The sequence below is a fragment of the Equus quagga genome, chromosome 5 (genome assembly GCF_021613505.1).
Source record: "Equus quagga isolate Etosha38 chromosome 5, UCLA_HA_Equagga_1.0, whole genome shotgun sequence".
Lineage (NCBI taxonomy): Eukaryota > Metazoa > Chordata > Mammalia > Perissodactyla > Equidae > Equus > Equus quagga.
The window spans coordinates 101,446,745-101,470,781 of NC_060271.1; the positions used below are offsets into that span (position 1 = coordinate 101,446,745).

At 35.7% G+C, this 24,037-nt stretch overlaps 1 protein-coding gene across 1 annotated transcript in view; it reads left to right on the forward strand.

Moving 5' to 3' along the window:
• Window positions 1-24,037, forward strand: part of SRBD1 (S1 RNA binding domain 1) — a 206,004-nt gene that overhangs the window by 48,297 nt on the left and 133,670 nt on the right. Inside the window, exons 11-14 of the mRNA XM_046663508.1 lie at window positions 2,850-2,957; window positions 6,795-6,952; window positions 10,336-10,426; window positions 11,163-11,270. Coding sequence (XP_046519464.1) covers window positions 2,850-2,957; window positions 6,795-6,952; window positions 10,336-10,426; window positions 11,163-11,270 — 465 coding nt within the window. The remainder of the gene's footprint in view (window positions 1-2,849; window positions 2,958-6,794; window positions 6,953-10,335; window positions 10,427-11,162; window positions 11,271-24,037) is intronic.

Sequence of the window (24,037 nt, forward strand, 5' to 3'; positions counted from 1 at the left end):
ATTTTTGGTGGTTGTCAAATCAATGACTGGGGCTGGATACTAGCCTTTTTTCTTTTTTTAAAGTCGATTTTAGTGCCAGTGCATGGAACAGTCTTGTAAATTATTCTGTCCCAAAATGTCTGTCTCATCACTTTGAGAAAATGTTACACTAAAATGGTAGTCCTTTTTTTCATGTGGTACATTTAAGGGGAAGTGTATCCTGTACCCATTTGTCTTTTAAATATGGGAAAATGAAAGCTACATGGAAAGAGCCTATCTTTATGTATAGATAAGAAAAGAGGGGAGTATATTTCTTTGCCAAAGTGGAGAATATTTCTTTGTTTGTAATGGGTGAACAAAGCATATCTCTGTCAAAAACCTACAGAATATGCCATGGATCTTCTTCAGTTGTTTACAGTACTTTTCTGGCCCCTGTAGGTATTTGAGTTCGTGACCCGTGCCTTAATTTGTGTGGTTCATTGTGCACACCTTATATAGCAAGTGTTTTGTATTGTGGAATTTGGTTAAAGTGAGGTCCTTCGTTTTATTCAGAGATGTTTAACTGTTGAATTAGTGGAAGAGTCAAGTTTTAAGATTATATCCTATAAGGCAAACCCGCTGTATTTACTTTAAGTTTAGATATAATAAGGTCTGTGACTTCACTATTTTATTTCAGGTCCCTTCGTGTGCTAAGTGCTAAGTTAATACATCCCAGGAAGCCAGTTAAGGGATAGAAATTGGTGTGGGATAAGGAAGGAAAAGGAGTTTCTGTAATGTAGGAAATGAGTATAGCTGTTATCCTGTAGCGCTGGGTCTGGTGATCTAAAGGTCAGCTGTGAATGGGTATAATTGAGGCATTTTCAAGTATAAAATAGACTCACAGCACTCTGTGTCAGAGAAGGGAGCTGAGCAGTCACACCAAAGGAGGATGTCGAGGTTTAAGGAAGACTGTTGGGGCTTCCAAAGGGATTGGGTAGGTAATGTTAAGGATTTCTGGGTTTTTCCTACAAGTATTGGGAAAACCTTGATTTGGGCTTAAGGGAATGACCCCCAGTAGACATCAGATACATACATTAAAAAAATCACTCCGTTAGTGCCCTCCTGCCTCTAAGGACTATCTTCCTAGCCTAATGTCCCATGACCCAGGACTATGTTGGCTCTCCTAACTGGGCTGATAGCATGATGTATAAGAACCTTGCTGATCTGGCCACTCTTAGAGTCTCTAGCCCCATCTACACCTGACCTGATCCTGCCACTTTGTGTCCAAGCAGTACTAATCTGCTTGTAGTCACTTGAATTTATCATCCTCTTTCATGCCTCAAAGCTTTTACAAATGCTATGATTTTTTCCAAGAATGCTTTTATTCCTTTGTCATGCTTGGTAAACCACAATTCATTTTTTAAAACCCATCTCAGATGTTTCTCTGGGACATCTTTCTTGACATTGGGTTCCCCAAGTTAACAGTAATAATAGTGCATGTCTAATTCCTATCCTACTCCTCCCTACATCCCATGCCCTTAGGTAAAGGTGACAGTAGGAAGTAACAGGGGTTTGGATAGAAGGAAGCATTTTTGTCCTGCCTAAAAGCACTTTTATTCAAATTGAAAAACAAAACTATATTCTACTCAAATAATACCCTTCTATGAGAGGGATTCAAATAGTTATTATTATGTAACCTTTGGTGTATCACATGTCTGTTCACTGAAATTTAGTTAATTTCCTAGCTGGGATAAGTAAGGGAGAAGACAGTGTTCCTAAGGTATATTAATGGTATAGTAGAAACCATTAATATTTTATTAATTTATTTGTTAATTTTATTAATTTATTAATATTTTATTAATGGATTCTGTTCAAGAGCCACTGAAGGGCAAGGGCAGAGATGCCATAGATGGATGAAAACACAGAAGGGGTAGGACTGAATTTGTCCTTTTTAGCTTGCCTTTTTCTCTTACCGTTCTTTCTTGAGTGTCCACTAATAATCAGGTCTCTGGCATTTATGTTCATCGGTATGTATGCAGATGTACTGCCTGGTAGAGCAGTACAACCTGAGGAATAGAATGAGTTCTACTCAAGAATGGCAAGAGGCACGGGTTACAGCTGAGTTTCTCCTTTGCTCAGTCTACCTTAACTCTCAGGAAGAGATAAAGAAATGGGAAAAGGATACACTACTTGTCTTACCTTTGGCTGCCATAACAAAATACCATAGATCGGGTGGCTTAAACAACAGAAATTTATTTTCTCCGGGTTCTAGACACTGAAGTTTAAGGTCAAGGTGCAGGCTGATTTGGTTTCTGGAGAGAACCCTCTTCTTGGCTTGGAGACAACTACCTTCTCACTATGTCTTACCTGGTTTCAGGGCGGGGGGGGGGGATGGGGAGGAGGAGGAGAGAGAGAGCTCTCTGATATCTCTTCTAAAGGCACTACCCTCGTGACTTCATCTGAAGCTAATTAACTCCCAAAGGCCCCATCTCTAAATACCATCCCATTGGTGTTAGGGCTCCAACATGTTAATTTTAGGGGACATAATTCAGTCCATAGCAGTGCTTTAGTAATTTTTTGGTGACTTTCTTATTTCTTAAGGTTTTGACCATTATTAATAATGCTTTGGAGACTCTTCCCAGAATAGGAAAGCTTTTTCCTTCATTAAGTTTTGTGTGTGACCATGGTTACCAGATTTTTAAAAATAAGAACTCCAGATGTCATAGTAATAATTTCCAGACATCACAGTCTCTCCTCACAGATTATGTTACTTTGGCTTCAATAAACTTTTTTCCCCCTTTTCTGTTCCGCTTCTTCTCCCCTCTTCAGGAGCCTTTTCATGGTCTTGTTATTGTTACATCAATTTTAGTACAGGCTTTTCTTTTTTGCAGGTGGAGACCACGAGGCTTTGCAAGGCCAGAGTTAATGAAGATCTTATACAATTCACTGGACGATTCCTTTAAACGCCTTATTTATCCTCTCCTCTGTAGAGAGTTCAGGTATGCATCTTGTCTTATTTAATTTTGTGTACTGTTTATTATTATGTATGGTAATAGGCCCTTTAAAGCTTGTAGTAAATATTTGTCCATGCATTAATCAATCCCGAGAACTGAGTCAGAATCACAAAGTCCTTAATTTAAGCCTAGCTTTCAATCTGTAGAGGCATTCACATGCGTGGATCACAAACGTAGCTCTTGATCACAGTATCCTTTTGAGATCTTGACCACTTAATTGTACTCCTTCCAGTTCTGCAATACCAGTCTTGCAATTTGACAACCAAGCCAAACAAGTGATTTTATTGATGAGAGATTTGGCTGGGGAGAAACAAACTAAGAAGTTAATGGAGAAGTTAGTTGGAAGCAGTTTTTAGAGATAAGAGAGCCAAAAAAAGCATGAGGAAATTAGTGGAGCACATGATGAATTTATTACTGTGAAGAGAGAAAGCTAATATATATGTTTTTAACTCCAAATGGGAGTTGTTTGGATGAGCAATTATTAGCAATGATGAGCAAATATTAGGAAATTACTAAAGTGACCATTTAAATGGACTAGCATAAGGACTAGGAGTTACAAAGAAGAAGAACTGCAAAGGAGGTGAGGTGCAGAACTGTTTTTAGGGGAGGAGATGGAAAGAAATGTCTGGAGGCCAAAACCCTCTTCCTGCTTCTCTGCAGTTTTGTCTTGGTAGTCAGTCTTTAGAAACCAGCCATTCCCTCATACATTCCTTCTTGTGTGCTACAGATTTTCTTCATTGTCACTTCTTATAGGTTTCAGCAAGGGTTACCTGGGAATTGTAGATTTCTAGCCATCTCTTCAGTCTCACTAAAATTTATAGCTACCTTTATAATGTTTGTCTGTTTTTCTTTTACTGGACTTAGCCATTGACTTTGGAGGTGTTTAGAGCGTGGAGTGAGGAGGTACTGTTATTAAAAAGGACACATAGCTCGTTTGTCCAGCTTCTTTTTATCAAAGTCATTCATTCTCTTGATTCATCCTTTTTAGCCCAGGCGTCTCTTAAAAGTTTTGGAATCCTATTTTATTCCAAGTCTGTGTGAAGTAGCCTCTCTTGATTTTGAGTGCTGGGACATAAAATTAAGAAACAAGGGATTCTGTTCTTAATGAAAGAAAAAAAATGTCTTATTTAAAGTTCATTTCTTTTTATATATTTTTTCGTATTTTCTTGTGCTGCCTGTAATGTCCAGTGGCACTTCTGACATTTTTGCATATATTCAATCTGAGTAGCTTCACTGCCTGTGGAATAATTTCATTGAGATTTAATGTAAGCACTTTGGTGTGGTATTATTTAATGTATAATCCTTCTCTGACTTCCATTAGCAGTGGGTGAGCAAGAGCTCTTTCCTTCTCTTTTTCTAAAATGCCTGTGGTTAAAAAAATATATCTTATTTCAGTCCATAAGTTGATTTGCAGACATTGTCTACAGATGTGTCTCTTGATAGAAATACTTCTAATTACCTGAACAGCAGTTGAAGTGGAAAACTCCCAACTGATGGGTTTTTTTTTAAAGAAAAAAAACTTTAATTCTCTAATTAAAAAGAAATTTGTCCTAATGTAGAAAAACTGAAAGAATCAGTAAAATACGAAGAAAAAAACACATAATTTCACTACCTAGAGATAACCATTATTAACTAGACTTTTATCCATGGTGTGTGTATTTAAAGAGATCATATAGACTATGTTATTTTGCAGCCATTTTATAGTCAGAGTTGACTATCTATCACAGATAGTCTACTGCATTTCTTATTTCCATGACTGTCGTGATCATTCATCCTAGCATCGTTTTTCACACTTACCTCTTTCATCAGTTCTACATTGTCAGTTACCGAGTGCTGTTTTACCATTTTTTATTGTATCTTGAAATTTGCCTCCTCTTGATTTCCATGGTTACTGTCTTAGTTGAGGATATCGTTGTTTCTTTGGATTACTATTCTAGGGTCATAGATAATTTCTGTCTTGTATTTTCCGATACATATTTCATATTGCTCTCCTAAAGCTCCCATCTGATTCTTTCATGCTCTTCAACTTCAAATCCTTCAGTGGATCTTCTTTGTCTCCAGGATTAAATCTAAGCTCTTCAGAAGAACATACGTGACCATTCGTGATCTGGTTTCTTCTTGCCTCTACAGCCTTATGTCTTGGTATTTCTTCTTTCCTTTAGCATATGAAATTACTTGCTTTTTCTTTAATGGGCCGTGAGCCTTTACATATGCTGCTTCCATTGCCTGGAGTATTTTCTCTGTGCCTTCCATCCACTCTCCCCTTTGTTTGCTTAACTCTATTACTTATCCTTCTTGATTCACCTGAGAAGACATCTCTCAGAAAGTTTTCCTAATTTAGGTATCCCTCCCATGTGTTCCCATTAGCATAGCCCTTATCATTGTTTTCTACTTGTCTGTTTCTGGCACTAGACAGTAGTGTTCCAGGCAGGGATCTTGTCTTTTCAGCTTTGTGTCTGTCAAACCGATAGTGGTACCTTACATAAAACTGACAACAAATGCTCACTCAAGAAATAAAGTTAAAAGTGAAGATTTAGAAATACCTATAATGATACTTTTCATGTTGCATAGCTGAATGCAGGGTGAATGACAGTGAAATGTTAGAGGAGATGAAAGAAAAGCCTTAAGAAACTGAATTAAGTCAGAAAAGCAAACATTAGGGGCTGGCCCGGTGGCGCAGAAGTTAAGTGCGCACGTTCCACTTCGGCGGCTCAGGGTTCACTGGTTCAGATCCCAGGTACAGACATGGCACCGCTTGGCACGCCATGCTGTGGTAGGTGTCCCACATATAAAGTAGAGGAAGATGGGCATAGATGTTAGCTCAGGGCCAGTCTTCCTCAGCAAAAAGAGGAGGATTGGCAGCAGTTAGCTCAGGGCTAATCTTCCTAAAAAAAAATAAATAAATAAAAAAAGAAAAGTAAACATTAGTTAGCTGTGTGTGCGTTCAGATATATAAATAGTTCTGCCTCAACACTAGTGTGAAATGTGCTTTGAATTGCTTCTGTACTCTCAATTTTCTTGTGGCCATGACATGCATTTTTTTTTTACCTGATCTAATAGAAAAGACATACTTTCTATAAATTCTTATGAATTTCAGGAGCTAATATGTTAACAGCTTTTGTTCAGTAGATGAATGGTATAAAACTTAGTTTCCAAATACCTTTAAGTCCATTATAGACATATATTTTTATCCTAGAAAAAGTTTAAAAATTAGACTTTTAATGACCTCTCTGGATAGAACTGGGAAGTTATTTGCATGAGGCATGTTCCTGGACTGGTTATTGGTTTCTTTGGTCACGTCCCATCACTGTGAGAATGACAAGGTATGGGATGGATTTGGGGAATGGAGTAAAGTGAGAAGATGACATTGAGATATGAACAGGCAAAGTTGTAAAATTAAGTATTGATGGAGGAAACTACTTATGATTTCGTAATTTCTCACTCTAGTTTTGTGTTTGTATTTTTAATCAGCTGATAAATTTTGATTTACAACCATGTGATGTCCAGATCTTATTTACCCTCTCTCATATACACAGATATTTATACATATAGATTTTGTGATAAAAAAAGAGCAGATAGAGAAGGGATGTAGATACAACAGACTTATCAGGTTTGCTTCAGAATTGTTTGTGTTGTCATGTATTACTGTGATTAGCAAAAATAGACTCAATTTTGTGTATGACTTTTTTTCTCTTAAGTTATTTTGTTATAATAAATATTCCTGAGAGGAGTAACTGTATAAGATGAATTCTGTTCTTCTGGAAGAAAGTTTGGGTGAATGAAAAACTAAATACTTTTTCTTTTCTTTTTCCGTTTCTAAAGAGCCAAACTAACATCAGATGCAGAGAAGGAATCAGTAATGATGTTTGGACGAAACCTTCGTCAGCTCCTCTTAACAAGCCCCGTTCCAGGGCGCACCTTGATGGGAGTGGATCCTGGTTACAAGCATGGTTGCAAGTTAGCTATAATTTCTCCTACCAGTGAGCATCTTTTAGCTTTTCATATAAAAGTTGTTTGGTTGGTTATAAGTTTCACTTCATATATTTTGTGAAGACTTGAAATAATGTTAATTTTCAAGGCTTAGGAAATGGTTTTATCGTATACAGGGACATGAGAACCAGAGAATCATATTTCGTATGTTATTTGTTGACGTGAACCCTGAACATTTCACCATCACAGTGGAGACACTGAGGATTAAGTAGGCTCAGAGTCTAGTGACCCTACTCATCCCCCATCAGCTTCAGTTTATTGTGATGCATTTATAAATGATACGTTTTAATTCTGGATATCTTTTAAATTCCACAAGACATTTTTGTTCTGTCTAGTCAATATTTTTTTTTCCAATTTGCTCATATATTTACCCTTTCTATTGCACTTAATTTCTTTCTGCATTTCTGTGTTTCCATTTGAAATCATTTTCTTTCTGCCTGAAATTCTAGGCTATTTCTTTTGTTGTTGTTATTGAGAAAGATTGGCCGTGAGCTAACATCTGTTGCCAATATTCCTCTTTTTGCTTGAGGAAGATTGTTGCTGAGGTAACAACTGAGCCCAGTCTTCGTCTATTTTGAATGTAGGACACCACCCCAGCATGGCTTGATGAGTGGTGTGTAGGTCTGCACCTGGGATCCAAATCTGTGAAACCCAGGCCACCAAAGCAAGGTGCATGAACATAACCACTATGCCACTGGGCCGGCCCCTAGGCTATTGCTTTTAGTGTGGGTCAGCTGGTGACAGATCATCTCCGTTTTTGTCTAAAAAAGCTTCTGATTTAGTTGTGAAGAATATTTTTGCTGGGTGTAAAATTCAAGATTGGTAGTTACTTTCAGTACTTTAAAGATGTCCTTCTATTTTTTTTTTTTTTGGCTACTACAGTTTCTGTTGAGTAGTCAGTCAGCCACAGATCTTTTATTACCCATTTGAAGGTATTAATGGCTTTTTTCCAATGGTTGCTAAGATTTTCTCCTTGTGGTTTTTGAAAGTTTTCTTATGATGTGTTTAGCTTTATATGTGTATGTGTGTGTGTGTATATATATATATTTGTGTGTGTGTGTGTGTGTGCTGCTTGGGGTTTGTAGAGGTGTTCGCATCTCTTTCTGGAATTCCAAGTACATATATGTTAGACATTTCATTTTCTATTGATTGTCTTTCAGTTAATTAATCCTCGATTCTATGTCTAATCTGCTATTAAATCCATCCACTGAGTTCTTTATTTAAGTTACTATGTTTTTAAGTTTTAGAATTTTCATTTAATACTTATGAAAAATAGATTATAGTTCTATGGTGAAGTTCTTCACTTTTTAGGTTTTTTTATCTTTTAAATTTTTCTTATTTTCTATTTCTCCTAAGGCATTTACTAAATTTATTTATTTTTGTGTTTGTTTTGATTTAGATTTTCATTTCTGATATAACTTTTTCTTCATATCTAATTCATTACTGAGTTCTCTCATTTCTGAGGTTTTCTAATTCTGATTCATGTTAATTTTTTTTTTTTAGCTTGTTCTTATATCTTAGGTTACAGTTTTTCTCTGTTTTGTGGACACATCTTTCTGTAAGGACATTATACTAGTCCTCTTTATTTCCTTTTTTAAAAAATAATCATTCTATATGGAATTTATCATTCTTTTCTGTTGCTTTGTTTTATGTAAAATCATAAAATCATTGAGTTTTCCTCAACTTTTATGATGGAAGACTGGGTCAGAAAGGATTTTTTAGATGTATATCTCTAGAACTATCGCTTGTATTTTTTCCAAATTATTGAAAAAAAAACCCTGCTCTATATCTATGTGGATAGAGAGATAGTCTTATACTTTCTGGAATCTGCTTCCCTATTCCTTTCCCCTTTTTATCTGGACTTTCTTTTTGCTTTGCTCATACTGTCCTTACCTTGCTCAATGTGAATCCCAACAGTTTCTCTTGAGTGTGGGGTTTTGTCTTGAAAAGGATATTCTACTTGTCAGTTTCAAGAGTTCATAGAGATCAGAGTTTTCTAATCGTTTTTGAACTTACTGGGCAACCTTTGTATTGACCTATAAATTAGAGTAGGCCAAGATCATCCCAGTTTCAGCTCCTCTTCTCAAATAAACCTGTTGTGATTTCCAGGGAAGTACCTTTTGACATTTTGGGGCGCCTTCCATTTTCAGTTCCATGAGATGCTCCATTTCTTCTCTCTGCTTCTTCCTACAGAACGCTAATGCATGTAGGTCTTGGTAGTTGTCAGTGCATTGTCCAACCTGCTCATCCTTTGGGTTTTGTGGGGGTATTTTGTTGCAGATACAGTCTTGAGTTTTTGATTTTGCTGTCCTAGTTGCTCTATCTCTTTTTATGCTATGCATTTTTATAATAAATGGGAAGAATATTTTATCTGTTTTTTTCCTGCCTTTATTGAGCTATCATATGGCTTTTATCTTTTACTGTGTTTATATTGCTTATAGGATGATTCTTTTAGAAATTTTATGTACGTACACACACACATGCACACATATATATGTTTCTATTTTCAGTCTGTTTTGGTAAGCAAGACTGTTCCAAGAACTTATCCATTTCGTCACTTCACCTAAATGAACATGGAGTTGTTTGTAGTAGTCTCTCTTATCTTTTTAAGCTGTGCTGAATCGTTAGTTATATCCCCTTTTCATTTCTAATATAATTTGTGTTTTCTTGCCTTTCTTTTTCTTGATTGGTATTGCTAAAAGTATGTGTTTTTCTTAATAAATGATTTTTAACCTTAAACTTCATTATCTTCTCTGTTATGTGTTTTTTTTCTGTATTTCATTAATTTGTGCTTTTAACTTTATCATTTCTTTCCTTCCTCTATCTTTGAGGTTATTTTTTGTTCTTTTCCTAGCTTCCTGTTTGGTCACTTAGCTCATTATTTCTGTTCTTTAGGTAGTTATCCTCAAATTTTTAAACGTGTTTTTAGGAGAACTATAATACAGAAAAGCTCACAATACATAAATATGCAGCTGAAAGAATCACCCAAGGTAAAGGAATTCGTGTATCTACAATTCAAAAGAAGAAATAGAATAGTATTATGACATTGTCTGATATATAGTACATATTCAGTAAATATTGGCTTTTACTATTTTTGATGTTAGATGTTATTAAAAACCTATGATTCTCTTTTAGGTATCATAGCATATTTTCTAGTTGATAATGGTTTTATGTAGCAATATAGAGTCCTTGTAACTTTGGAAGTAACAAAATTTCAGAGTGCTTAGGGGGGAACCTAATTTAATGAATGTGAATATTCAGACTGCGTTTTAAAAGTTCCCTTTCCTGTTGCAGCTTGCTTAATCAAATCATTGGTCTGTTATGTTTTGTAATTTCTTACAAAATGGATTCTCTTTTCACTTTTTTTCCTAAGGTCAGATACTTCATACTGATGTGGTTTACTTGCATTGTGGACAAGGCTTTCGAGAGGCAGAGAAAATAAAGAGGCTTTTGCTGAATTTCAAGTATGAAAATAAGTAACCTTTTGAGTACTTGAGTGGCTCAGCCCATCAGAGATACTTTTGAAGCCCCTAATTTGGAGGGAGGGATTAAGGGAAGTGCCTTGGTGAGAGAGAAGTAACCCGTCAGACAATGCTGGGGCAAATTTCTGGAGAACTCTGCATTTGGAGGCTCCGGAGGAATGCTGCTGTCTTCCTCTGCCACCTTCACTAAACAAAGGTGGTAAGAGAAGCAAAAGTGAGCATTTAATTCTTCTATTTGGGCTTCCTCTCTTTCCCTTCCTTCCTTCCTCCCTCCCTTCCTCCCTTCTTTCTATCCTTCCTTCCTTTTTTCTTTCTTTTTCATGGATCTGAGGGATGGATATAGTAATAGACGTTTCAGAAATTATTTGACAACATGTCACATAATTCAGTCATAATGTCTTTATTGGTTTAGAATGCTCCAGAGTTAACTTACCCATGTCTCAATTTGGTTCCTTCTAGATAAGAAGAAAGCTGACTTTTCTTAAGGTTGTGTGACAGTGAAATGTTTTTCCACCATCTCCTATATGAAATGTAGGCACAATGTCTTATCCTACATAAGTCTGTGTCTCCCTTGGGAAACAGTGGAGAGGTGGCTCGGCTAGAGCAGAGAATAAGAGCATCCTATAATAGCATTTGTGCATTCTGTACATGTTCTCCTGATTGATTTAGAAGCATGCCTTGAGCTCATTCAGTTTCTCATCCTGTTTCTCCCTTGAAGCTGCAGCACAGTGGTGATTGGAAATGGAACTGCCTGCCGGGAAACAGAAGCTTACTTTGCTGACCTGATAATGAAAAATTACTTTGCACCACTGGATGTTGTTTACTGGTAAGGATGTTAGGAATGTTTGTTTTCTTTGAGAGGCAAAGGAACTTCTAAAGTTTCTTCTGTGATTAATTCTCCCTTCTCTTTTTAAGATATGCATCTTATTTGCTCCCAAACCACCTCTTGTTATTCACAAGAGCTTTGTAGGGCGATGGAAAAATATCTGTCTTTTGGGGAAATTGAGTTTCAGCATCCTGAAACCTCCCACAGAAGCAGCAAGTTATGATGTATTTGGTTTCATGGGATTTTCCAGGCTGTACATTGTGAGGGCTCAAGTTAACTATTGACTAGTAAGTAGAATAGTGTACCAGGCTAGCAGCTATAGACTGTGAGTAACTTAGCCTTCTTCTCCCAAAGTTTTGATGCCTATGAATCATTGGCCTTCAGAACTGAGAGCCAAGGTAAGTATTACAAATTATAGCATTTCTGATGTTCCTTTCTTATTTGTCTCTTTATCACAAGCTTTCATTTTTATATAGGCATACAATTAACTTCTGAATAGCCGAAGATTAGCATGACCCATTTCTCTTGTCATGCTTCTAGATATTTAGTTGTTCTGCTTTCATTTACCATTGTTTCCTCACATTCCCTTTGGACCTCAAATAGCCATGCTTACCTTTTCCAAATTACAGTAGAATGTTAAATCCTAAAAGCTTTAATTCTAAGAGAGAAGATAGTTATAATGGCTGATATCTAGGGGAGAGCACACAACAGCCATCACTCCTTTTTGAGAAATCTAATAACTAAGTATAGTAAACTGATGAGTATGTGACTGACAGGATCAACAAAACAAAACAAAACAAAACACAAAACCCAACACAGGAAGAATTCTAGGATCCATTAGGCCAAAAGAGGGGGGCCTTGTATTTAGTGTAGTAGTGCGTGTGCCAAGAGTAAATCAATATAGCAGGAAAACAAACTCAGGGTAACCAGAGGGGCTTAGAAGGTCAGGGACAAATTGTAGGTGTCGTGGGATCATGGTTCAGGAAAGAACCAGAGTGAAAAGCCCACCTCAGCCTTTTTTCCCTCTCCCTCTTCTTGTTCAGGTTGGTCTGGGGACTGGTACGGATGTTCCCTGTTCCAGGAACTGCACACACGCACCCAGTCCTTTTGAGAACCTAATACAAGGATCTGACAGCTGATTTAGTTTATTTCAGGCAACTTCTTTGATTTCTTTTTAACTTGTTCACATTAACTTGATATAAATATCTTGGGTACATTTATAGTGATTATAAATAGAACTTTCAAATCATTAAAAATATTAAATAGTGAAGGCTTCTTGAATTTCATCTGAATTTGTTTGTCCCTTTATTGAACTTTCAGCAGTGTGTTGAAGTAGAAAGAAAATGAGCTTTGGAGGCAGACAAGTCTGGGATCATCTTTTGTTGTCACCGTTTACTGGTTATGCAAGTTTGGAAGAGTAACTCTGCCTCTCTGAGCTTCACTTTCCTTCATCATTAAAATGGGGAATGCTTTTGCCTTCAATAACATTTTGAAGTTTTCTTCATCATTATATATTAAAACTTTGTTTTGTGTTTATCTCTTTTTGTGTTTCTGTTAAGAATTGCTTTACCCAATTACTTTATATCTGTATGAAGGAATACTCTTTTCTGTTAGTTTTGTTTCCAAGGTGGCATAGTACAGAATTCTTTCATTGTTTCATTTCATTAGTTTTTCACTTGATTCTCTTGGATTTCTCAGTATATGGTCATATCATCTGCAAAAGATGAATTATCAATTTCTTTTCAAGTGTTAGACCTTTTGAAGGTATAAAATAAGAATCTCTTGTTTAGTGGTGTCATGCATTATCTTTGAAAAGCTATTAAAGAATAATGATGATAGTGGATCTTTTTCTTCTCTTCTTTTACTTTTATTAGAATACTTCTAATGTCTCCCTTAAGTTTGATGCTGGCTTTTATATATTTTAAAAGATCATTTTAAAGGAATAGCCTTATTTATGAGTGTTTTAAATACTGATCCCTATTTTATTGTTTTAAAAATAAAGAATGAATGATAACATTTATGCTTTTCCAAAATTTTGCTATAATCATATGGTCTTTTTTTTCCTCTTGATCTATCAATATACTGAATTGTAGCAGTAAATTTCCTATAATGGAACCATCTTTACAGTTCTGATTTGAACATAGTATATTACTCTTCTTAACGTACTGTTGGAATCTACTTTCTAATACTTTATTTTGTACTTTTGAAGTCCTTAATGGGGCACATACCTAATCAGAACTTAGAGTCAGTGCTTTAGGAAAATCAGCTGTTCGATTTCATTTTGTTATCATTTTGCTGATTCAGTGTGCCTGTATGAGCGCACCGTATTTTGTCATCTAATGCTTTGAAGTTACATTGCAAACTACATTTAAGTTAAAATTTCCATGCTTTCTCTGGCAGTCATTTTTAGCACCTCCCATACAGATAATCTGATACTCATTTCTGTAATCCTGTCAGCCACTCATCCAGAAAAACATCTTGACACATCCACCAGCATCTTCCCTCTTATCTATTCCCTCCAACACTTTCTGCCTTGGCATACCTGCCATAGGTTAGCATATGCTGTTAACTTATCTCCTGACTTGTAAACGCCATGCACCCTGATCCATCGATCCAGCTTCCCTCTTATCTATTTTATTCCATACCTTTAATATACCGTACAAACTCTGATACGTACATGTATTACGGGGGAGGTTATCCAAAGCTTCAAATCCTAATTACCAAAGGAGAAAAAAAACAACTGGAATTAAGTTGTAGAATGTAACTATGCTAAGGCTTGGTTAGTCATACATGTTTAAAGTTGGAAGTGTTTGTGAAAAGAAATTTTACAATATTTTATGTTGCTTTTTTAAGGTGTATGCTAGAATGATTTGCCATTTTCAATTCTCTGCCACATAGTAGGCACTCATTTTATTTTTGGAATATCTGAATATTTGTTTCCATTACTGTTAAATTGTCACATGATTATTTTCTGCTTTTTTTACCCCTGTTTTTTCTTTTGTAAAAAGTAGGGTTTTCTTTTGTGTAGCAATGGTAAAATTTATTGAAATGTAGAACTGGCAGGCTCCTTAGGAGACAGTTGTGTTTATGTGCAATGTATCTGGTTTCTCCTGCATTGAAACCTTCTTAAATCAGGAGACCATGTTTTATTTCTCTCTCCCTCCTTCACATTAAGCATATTTCTTTACTTATAGGTCTGTATCAATAAATATTTACTAATTTGAATTGTTAAATATTAAAGGTTAAACCATTTTTAATCATATAAGTCTTTTCAAGACTATTGACCAGGATTGCTGTGTGCAACAATTATGGAAAATTTCCCCTCTGCTTAGGGCTTTGGTAAATCTATGACTTACTGATTTCTCTGTTTTTTCATCAATACAGAAATTTGCACTTGGCAGATTATAGACTTATATTTTGCCAAAGATAAATGATGATCTCTGAAATAAAAATATTTCATGGTTAGTGTTATATATTTATTTAGTGTACTACGAAAGAATTAAAAGTAATCTTTAATATTTGCTGTCATATTTCAAACTGATTGGCAAGATTTATGCTGATGGTGGGAACATTGTTAGAAATCACAGCATTATGTGCATTCTGGAGAATCACAGATACGTGAGATCACTTAAAATCTGGGAGCAGAAAATGGAAAATAAAATTTTGTGCTTTTAGTTCAGACCCTGTGCTTAATGTTTCTACTCTGAAAGCTGCAGTAAACAAATGACATTGAGGAGGCAAATATAGAAAACAAAAGAAAAGAAATTAATTTTGTTCATAATGACTTCTTTCATTAGGATAGTAAAAGAGTTAGAAAATAGAATGAACTGAGAAGATGTGGTGTGTGATGAAAGAATGAGAAAAGGGGTGGCAAGCTGCACTGTAGGGTTGTGTTGTATTTTTTGAGGTTAGATGTTTACTGACGGGCTTGGTCGTTGAAAGACAGGGAGATGGCCAGATCCTCTTAGGAAAATAACGTTGGTGCTGGACATCTGTGAAATCCACATTGGACCTCTTTCTTCTTTTTTCATCCCGTAGGGTACCAACCATTTAATAGAAGGAAAATGTAGTTTAAGGAATCATGACTTTGTGGTTGAGATAAGTTGATGTTCCTTTCAGAGTCTAACGTAATTGCAGGGAATAGCTTGAACCTCAAAAGGTTAATTCATTTGTGAAAAAATGACTAATGGTGAAGCTAATGGGAATAGTTTGCATTAAAATTAAAAAACATTGTTTCTTTAAAGATGTTAATAATATTTATTATTGAAGATTGATTGGAAAATACAGGTAAGTGACAGGATTTTCCATTATCTAAATTATTTATATTTAAGAGCATATTTCTAGATTTTTCTTATGTGTATATGTGAGAGAAACTCACACTGTGTGTGTTTTATAACCTTTCCCTCACTTTGGTCCTTCCTTGTTTGACAGGTGGCTTTTTGTAATCATCACCATTATCAACAAAACGAAAGTGCATGTCCTTGTGCTTAGATCTTTGCACATACCTTTCTTTCTTTACAATACATTACAAGAAGTGGAGTTCAGGTTTAATGAGGCGCCTTACTGCTCCTAATTGAAAAATTCTACCACAACTAGAAGGACATGCAACTAAGATATACAACTGTGTACAGGGGGGTTGGGGAAGATAAAGCGGAGGAAAAAAAAAAAAGAAAAATGCTGGAATACCTAGCCCAGTCTATTACTGAGATTATTTCCACACTCCATTTCTCCCTCTTCTCAGTATGTTGGCTGATTACGAAATGTTATAATGTTTTCATCTAAAAACATTTATATCACTCGTACATATAAAAGTCCAAATAAAAAAGGAAGAAAATAAAGCATTTTTTATTACAAAATATATCAAAATGTACCAAAGAATACATAACCTATGTACAATTTAAAGAAGAATAAAATGAATGACTTTTTCCCAAGCTCTTAGGCCTCGCATGTTCTTTTTTCTTGGATTGCCTCCACCCCATGTAACCGCTGTCTTCAACTGTACGAATTATTGCTTGTTTAAGAAAACTCATTTTAGGGGTCCACCTGGTGGCATATTGGTTAAAGTTCCTGCACTCTGCTTGGGTGGCCTGGGGTTCGCAGGTTCAGATCCTGGGCATGGACCTGCACACTGCTCATTAAGCCATGCTGTGGCGATGTCCTACATAGAAAACAGAGGAAGATTGGCATGGATGTTAGCTCAGTGACAGTCTTCCTCAAGCAAAAGGAGGATTGGCAACAGATGTTAGCTCAGGGCCAATCTTCTTTGTAAACAAAACAAAACAAAAAAACTATGTATATATAGATATAGTTTTTTTTTTATGTGAACCTCTCAAGTTTTTATTTTCCTAACTTTTCTTTAAATCTTCTGACTTTTCTTTATGAAGCCACAAAAACCTCGTTCTCTCAGTTACTTATATGGTCTCTTTGAAGCTTCATTCTCTAAGAAACCAAAAATTAACTAGAGAACATTAAGTAGCTTAGATAACAGAAATAGAGAGTAGAGGGCTGTTAAATAACCGAGAGTAGTTTTGAAAAATAATGGTGGCTGGTTTTTCCCACTCCTTCCTCAGGACTTTATTCACCAGCTGTGGTATTTCATAAACAGCAGAGCGTCCTGCTTTCTTTCCTCCCCTCCCCTCCCCTCCCCTCCTCTTCCCTTTCTCCTTCCCCATCTTTCTCCTCCCCTCTTCCTTCCCTCCCTACTTTTTCTTCTTAATTCTCTTCCTTGGTTGTACCATATTTTAGTCGTCTCCTGTTGTTTGACAACTGGGTTTTTCCAATCTTTGGTGTATTGTTAGTTCTAAACCTATTACTACAGACTTGTAGACCACAATTTCAATATTTATTTGCAGGCATGTTTAGTACAGTATTTATAATGAACTGAGGAGAAAGGGCATTTCTGTTTTCAAATTAACCGTTGATAATTCAGTCTGAAGAGCACTGGTATGATGATAAGAAAATAAAATAGCAAACTGTTTATTGTTCCTTTTTGCCATTAGGTAGCATTTTATACTGCTTGCTTTCTTTATTCTACTTATAATTTATTGGAATTCTTGTGTCTATAGGGTGATATCTTTTAGTTCTTTAATATCTCAGCCATTCCTCTTCAAATAGTTCCTCTGTCCCATTATCTCTTTGTCCTTCCTCTGTAATTATATATATATATATATATATATTTTTTTTTTTCCCCTCAAGCTTCTCACTCTATCCTCCATGCCTTTAACCTCGCTCTTTCGTTTTCTGTCTCTTGTCTCTCTGAGCTGTTTTCTTCAGGTTGTTTCTCTAGTTCACTGGCTTTTTCTTTAGCTCTCATACCCATCCACTGAAGTTTTTATTTCAGTTATATTTTTCACTTCTAGAAGTCCTGTTTGTTAGTTTTACAGGTTTAGAGATACTTGACACATAATAAACTGCATATATTTAAAGCTTTCAATTTCATAAGTTTTGACATATGTGTACTCCCATAAAACTGTCACCTCAATCAAGATAATAAACATACCCATTACCCCCCAAAATTTCCTTGTGTTCCCTCCCTCCCCAAGACAACCTCCGATTTGCTTTCTGTAGCTGTAGATCAGTTTACATTTTCTAGACTCCTATGTAGTTGGAATCATACAGTATATATTCATTTACTAGCTTCTTTCACTCACTGTAATCATTTTGAGATTTGTCCCTTATGTTGCATATGTTAATAGTTTGTTCTTTCTATTACTAGGTAGTATTCTGTTGTATGCCTAAATGACCATTAGTTTGTTCATTCACCTCTTGATGGACATTTGGATTGTTCCCAGTTTTTGGCTATGACACATAAAGCTTCATGAGCATTCTCATACAAGTCTTTGTGTGGACATATGCTTTATTTCTCTTGGGCAAATAACTAGGAGTGGAATGGCTGTGTTGTGTGGTAGGTATATAGTCCAAGTTAATTAACTGCTGAACTGTTTTCCAAGGTGGTTGTACCATTTTACATTCCCACCAGCAATGTATCAGAGTTTAGGTTTCTCCTTAGCCTTGTCAATCTGCTTAGTATGGTCAGTCTTTTAAATTTAGCTATCCTAGTGGGTGTGTAGTAATATCTCATCGTGGTTTTAATCTGCATTCCCTATCAATTAACGATGCTGAGCATCTTCATTTGCTTATTTGCTATACATATAACTTCTTTGGTGAAGTATCTATCCAGATCTTCCCGTTTAAAAAAGTTGCATTGTTTTTCTTCCTGTTATTGAATGAGCGTCTTTTGTATTTATTCTGAATACAAGTTCTTTGTCAGATACTTGTTTTGTAAACATTTTCTCCATAGTCTGTGCTTGCCTTTTCATTTTTTAACGTGGTCTTTTGAAAAGCCAACATTTTTAATTTTGATGAAGTTCAATTTATCAATTATTTATATAGTTCTTGCTTTTTTTGTGCCCTAGTTAAGTAATGTTCGGAAAAACTAAGGTCACTATGATTTTCCTCTCTGTTTTGTTTTAGAAGTTTTATAGTTTTAACTCTTTCATTTAGGTCTATAATTCGTTTAAAGCTAATTCTTTTCTTTTTTTTGGTGAGGAAGATTCCCCTGAGCTACCATCTGTTGCCAATCTTCCTCTTTTTTTGAAGAAGAAGATTAACCCTGAGCTAACAGCGGTGCCATTCTTACTCTATTTTGTGTGTGGGTCACCACCTCAGCATGGCTAATGAGTGGTGTAGGTCAGACTCCCAGGATCCAAACCCACAAACCCAGGCTGCTGAAGCAGAGTGCACGGAACTTTAACCACCATGCCACAGGGCTGACTCCAAAGTTAATTTTTATATATGGTATGAAGTTCTTTTTTTGCTTAAGACTATGGATTATTCCAGCACCATTTGTTGAAAGATTTTTCCTTTCCCCATTGAATTGTTTTGGCATCTTTGTTGAAAATCAATTGACCATATACATGTGGATCTATTTCTTGAGTCTTTTCTGTTTAATGGATCTATATGCCTTCACACAAATCTTTGTATCCTTAATGAATACCACTTGGTGTTGATTTGTGTAGCTTAGTAAGTCATGAAATTATATAGTGTAAGTCCTTCAATTTTATTCTTCTTTTTCAGAATTGTTTTGGCTATTCTAGGTATGTAGATAAATCATAGAATGAGCTTTTCAGTTTCTACAGATGGGGCTGCTGGAATTTCGATTGGGATTAAGTTGACTCTACAGTTTAGTTTGTGGAGAATTGACGTCTTTCCATTTAATTTTTAATTTCAGTTATATTTTTCATTTCTAGAAGCTCTATATTTTTTTCACATCCGTTTGATCATTCTTATGGGTTTTTATTTTTCCTGAATATATTTTCAAACTTATCATTTCCTTAACCATACTTAGCAGTGTTATTTTACAGTCTGTGTGCTAATTCTCATCTCTACAATCCTTGCAAGTCTGTTTCTGCTGTCTGTTGTAACTCCTGGTTCTGCTTTGTGGTGTTTTGTTTCATGGAACTTTATCTGTGGGAATTCATAGAGGCCTAGATTGATTGTAAGTCTCTTCAAAGAGGATTTGCTTTTGCTTCTGCCAGGCTCCTGTAGACTCTATCAGTTTGAGATCACTTAAATTAAATTCTAGGCTTGAGTTTTCTTCTGGCCCCCACAGGTAGTGTGAATTGAGGGTATTGTGAATTTAGATAGTGTGAAAGTAGGAAGATGGCTTATGATTCCATTCTCTTCAGAGGTTGGCCCTGTGACAAGGTTTGAGATAGTCCATTTTCATTGCAATATCCTGGAGGTAGAGTGTAGTCAGTTTATTTCTCATTGGCCCTTATACAGAAGGTTCAACCCTTTGGGAAATCAGCTTCATGTTTGTGAGGGTAGTTGGGAGAATCTCTTATTAACACCCATCTTGGATGGACCCTCGTTTCGTCTTCTAGTCCTCTAGTTCTGTGAAGCTCTGTGAGGCCGTGAAGATAGGAAGTAAAATTCATCTGGTTCAGGACGTGTCTTCAGGTGAAAGTCAGCTTTAGAAATCAAGCTTCCCACATTTACGTTTTTTTTTAGCTTGAATATTTCTTTCTTGCCAACTCATTGATGCATTTAGGAAAATGTATGTTATCTAGGATTTTTAGTTGTCAGTAAAATGTTCATCTAGGTAGCTAATCTTCCATATTACTACTGGGAAATAAGGTTACTACTTGATTTTATTTTTAATCTACTTTAAATTTAAAGTTTGGTATTTTCAGGCATCAAAGACATAGACCATAAGGAAAAATTAGAGGATGATAATTTTTTTTTCCAATGATAAAACTGTAAAATTTACTTGCTTTCACTTTTTAAAAAAAATTTTATTGAGGTCGTAATAGTTTATAACATTGTGAAATTTCAGCTGTACATTATTATTTGTCATTCAACATATATATGTGCCCCTTTACCTCTTATGTTCAACCCCCAACCCCCTTCCCCTCTGGGAACCACTAATCTGTTCTCTTTGTCCATGTGTTTATCTTCCATGTATGAGTGAAATCATAAGGTGTTTGTCTTTCTCTGTCTGGCTTATTTCACTTAACATAACACCCTCAAAGTCTATGTATGTTGTTTCAAATGGGATGATTTTGTCCTTTTTTATGACTGAGTAGTATTCCATTGTATGTATATACCACATCTTCTTTCTCCATTCATCAGTTCTTGGGCACTTGGGTTGCTTCCACATCTTGGCTTTTGTGAATAATGCTGCGATGAACACAGGGGTGCATAGATCTCTTTGGATTGTTGATTTCAAGTTCTTTGGATAAATACCTAATAGTAGGATAGCTGGATCATATGGTATTTCTATTTTTAATTTTTTGACAAATCTCCATACTGTTTTCCATAGTGGCTGCACAGTTTGCATTCCCACCAGCAGTGTATAAGGGTTCCCTTTTCTCTACATCCTCTTCAACATTTGTTGTTTTTTGTCTTGGTAATTATAGCCATTCTAAGAGGTGTAAGGTGATGTCTCATTGTAGTTTTGATTTGCATTTGCCTAATGATTAGTGATGTTGAACATCTTTTCATGTGCCTATTGGCCATCTGTATATCTTCTTTGGAAAAATGTCTGTTCATGTCCTCTGCCCATTTTTTGATCAGGTTGTTTTTTTGTTGTTGGTGCATTGTATGAGTTCTTTATGTATTTTGGAGTTAACTGCTTGTCATGTAGATGATTTGCAAATATTTTCTCCCAGCTAGTGGGTTGTCTTCATTTTGTTCCTAGTTTCCTTTCCCTTGCAGAAGGTCTTTAGTCTGATGAAGTCCATTTGTTTGTTTTTTCTCTTGTTTCTCTTGCCCAAGTAGACATGGTATTTGAAAAGATCCTTCTAAGACCAAAGACAAAGAGTATACTGCTTATATTTTCTTCTAGGAGTTCTGTGGTTTCACATCTTACTTCCAAGTCTCCAATCTATTTTGAGTTAATTTTTGTGTATGACAAAAGATAATAGTCTACTTTCATTCTTTTGTATGTTGCTGTCCAAGTTTTCCCAACATCATTTATTGGAGAGACTTTCCTTTCTCCATTGTATGTTCTTAGCTCCTTTGCTGAAAATTAGCTATCCATAGATGTGTGGTTTTATTTCTCGGCTTTCAATTCTATTCCATTGGTCTATGTGTCTGTTTTTGTACTGGTACCATGCTGTCTTGATTACAATAACTGTGTAGTATATTTTGAACTCAAGGATTGTGATGCCTCAAGCTTTGTTCTTTTTCCTCAGGATTGCTTTAGCTATTTGGGGTCTTTTGTTGCCCCATATGAATTTTAGGATTCTTTGTTCTCTTTCTGTGGAGAATGTCATTGGGATTGCATTGAACTGTAGATTGCTTTAGGTAGTATGGACATTTTAACTATGTATATTCTTCCAATCCATGTGCATGTACTCTTTCCGTTTCTTTATGTCATCATCAATTTCTTTCAATAATGTCTGATAGTTTTCATTGTATAGGTCTTTCACCTCCTTGGTTAAATTTATTCCTAGATATTTTATTCTTTTCATTGCAATTGTAAATGGGATTGTATTCTTGAGTTCTCTTTCAGTTAGTTTGTTCTTAGAGTATAGAAATGCAGCTGATTTTTGTAAGTTGATTTTGTATCCTGCAACTTTACTTAGTTGTTGATTATTTCTAATAGTTTTCTGATGGATTCTTTGGGGTTTTCTGTATGTAAAATCATGTCATCTGCAAACAGCGAGAGTTTGACTTCTTCCTTGACAATTTAGATACCTTTTATTTCTTTTTTTTTTTTTTTTTGCCTAAAACTTCCAGTACTGTGTTGAATAAGAGTGGTGAGAGTGGGCACCCTTGTCTTGTTCCTGTTCTCAGAGGGATGGCTTTCAGTTGTTCCCTGTTTAGTATGATATTAGCTGTGGGTTTGTCATATATGGCCTTTATTATGTTGAGGTACTTTTTCTCTACCCATTTTATTGAGAGTTTCTTTTTTTTTATCGTAAATGGCTGTTGGTTCTTGTCAAATGCTTTTTCTGCATCTATTGAGATCATCCTGTGTTTTTTTTTTTCCCTCATTTTGTTAATGTGGTGTGTCACATTGATTGATTTGTGGATGTTGAACCATCCTTGCATCCCTAGTATAAATCCCACTTGATTGTGGTGTATGATCCTTTTAATGTATTGCTGTATTTGGTTTGCCAGTATTTTGTTGAGGAATTTCACAGCTATGTTCATCAGCAATATTGGCCTGTAATTTTCCTTCTTTGTGTTGTCCTTGTTTGACTTTGGGATCAGGGTGATGTTGGCCTTGTAGCTTGTGTTAGGAAGTGTCCTGTCTTCTTCAATTTTTTGGAATAGTTTGAGAAGGATAGGTATTAAATCTAGAAGAAGGTAATTTTTAATCATCTCAGTTTACACTTTTAAATTAAGAATTACTTGTTTCTTTCACTTGGTTCCTCTGAGTCTGAATGCCTGTTGAAACATGTGCATGGCACAGCCTTTGTTATCTGGCAATTTAATTTTCTTTTTTTTTTTTTTGAAGTATGCCCAAAGGAGAGATTTTAAAAAATCCAGGGAAATACGAAGAGCAAAATAAAAAATCATTTGTAATCTCACCACTCAGAGAATGGTATTAGTATTTTTATATATTTTATTCTAGTTATTTTATTATGTATTTATTTCTTCAGCAAATTTATCACTTGTAAATGTTTAATAGATGAGATAGACTCAATAACATGCAAGAAGAAAACTTTTTATTTACTGTCCCATTCCTTAGTCAACTCATGTTTGGAGTAGTTCTTTTTATTCCTAGTTGAAATAATGGACAAGTCTCGGCCTTTTCAGTCCCTTTATTCATTAGAACAGTCTCATTTCAGCAATTGACATATTTTCTCTAGTGTAATAATCAAAGCTTCAAAGTTGATATAAATTAAATTCCACGCCAGGTCTGTTTCACTCTGGGAAACGCTACTTTACTATAGGGGTTTGCAGGGGCCATGGTTAACTGCCTGTCTCTCTCCTTGTTGTTCTTCTTATCCTCTCCAACTCATTAGCTGAATTTTCTCATCCTTCCAAATTTAGTCTTCAGAGTTGAGAACAGGGAAAAGAAACAGAGTCTTAGTAAGTGGGGACAATTGCATTCTGAGGATAGGGGCTTACAATTGCTGGTTCATTTTTTCATGGTTTTTTTTTTTTTTTTTTTTTGCAAGAAACATTGGCCCTGAGCTAACATCTGTTGCCGATCTTCCTCTTCTTGGTTAAGAAAGATTGGCTCTGAGCTAACAACTGTGGCAGTCTTCCTCTATTTTTTGTATGTGGCACACCGCCACAGCATGGCTTGA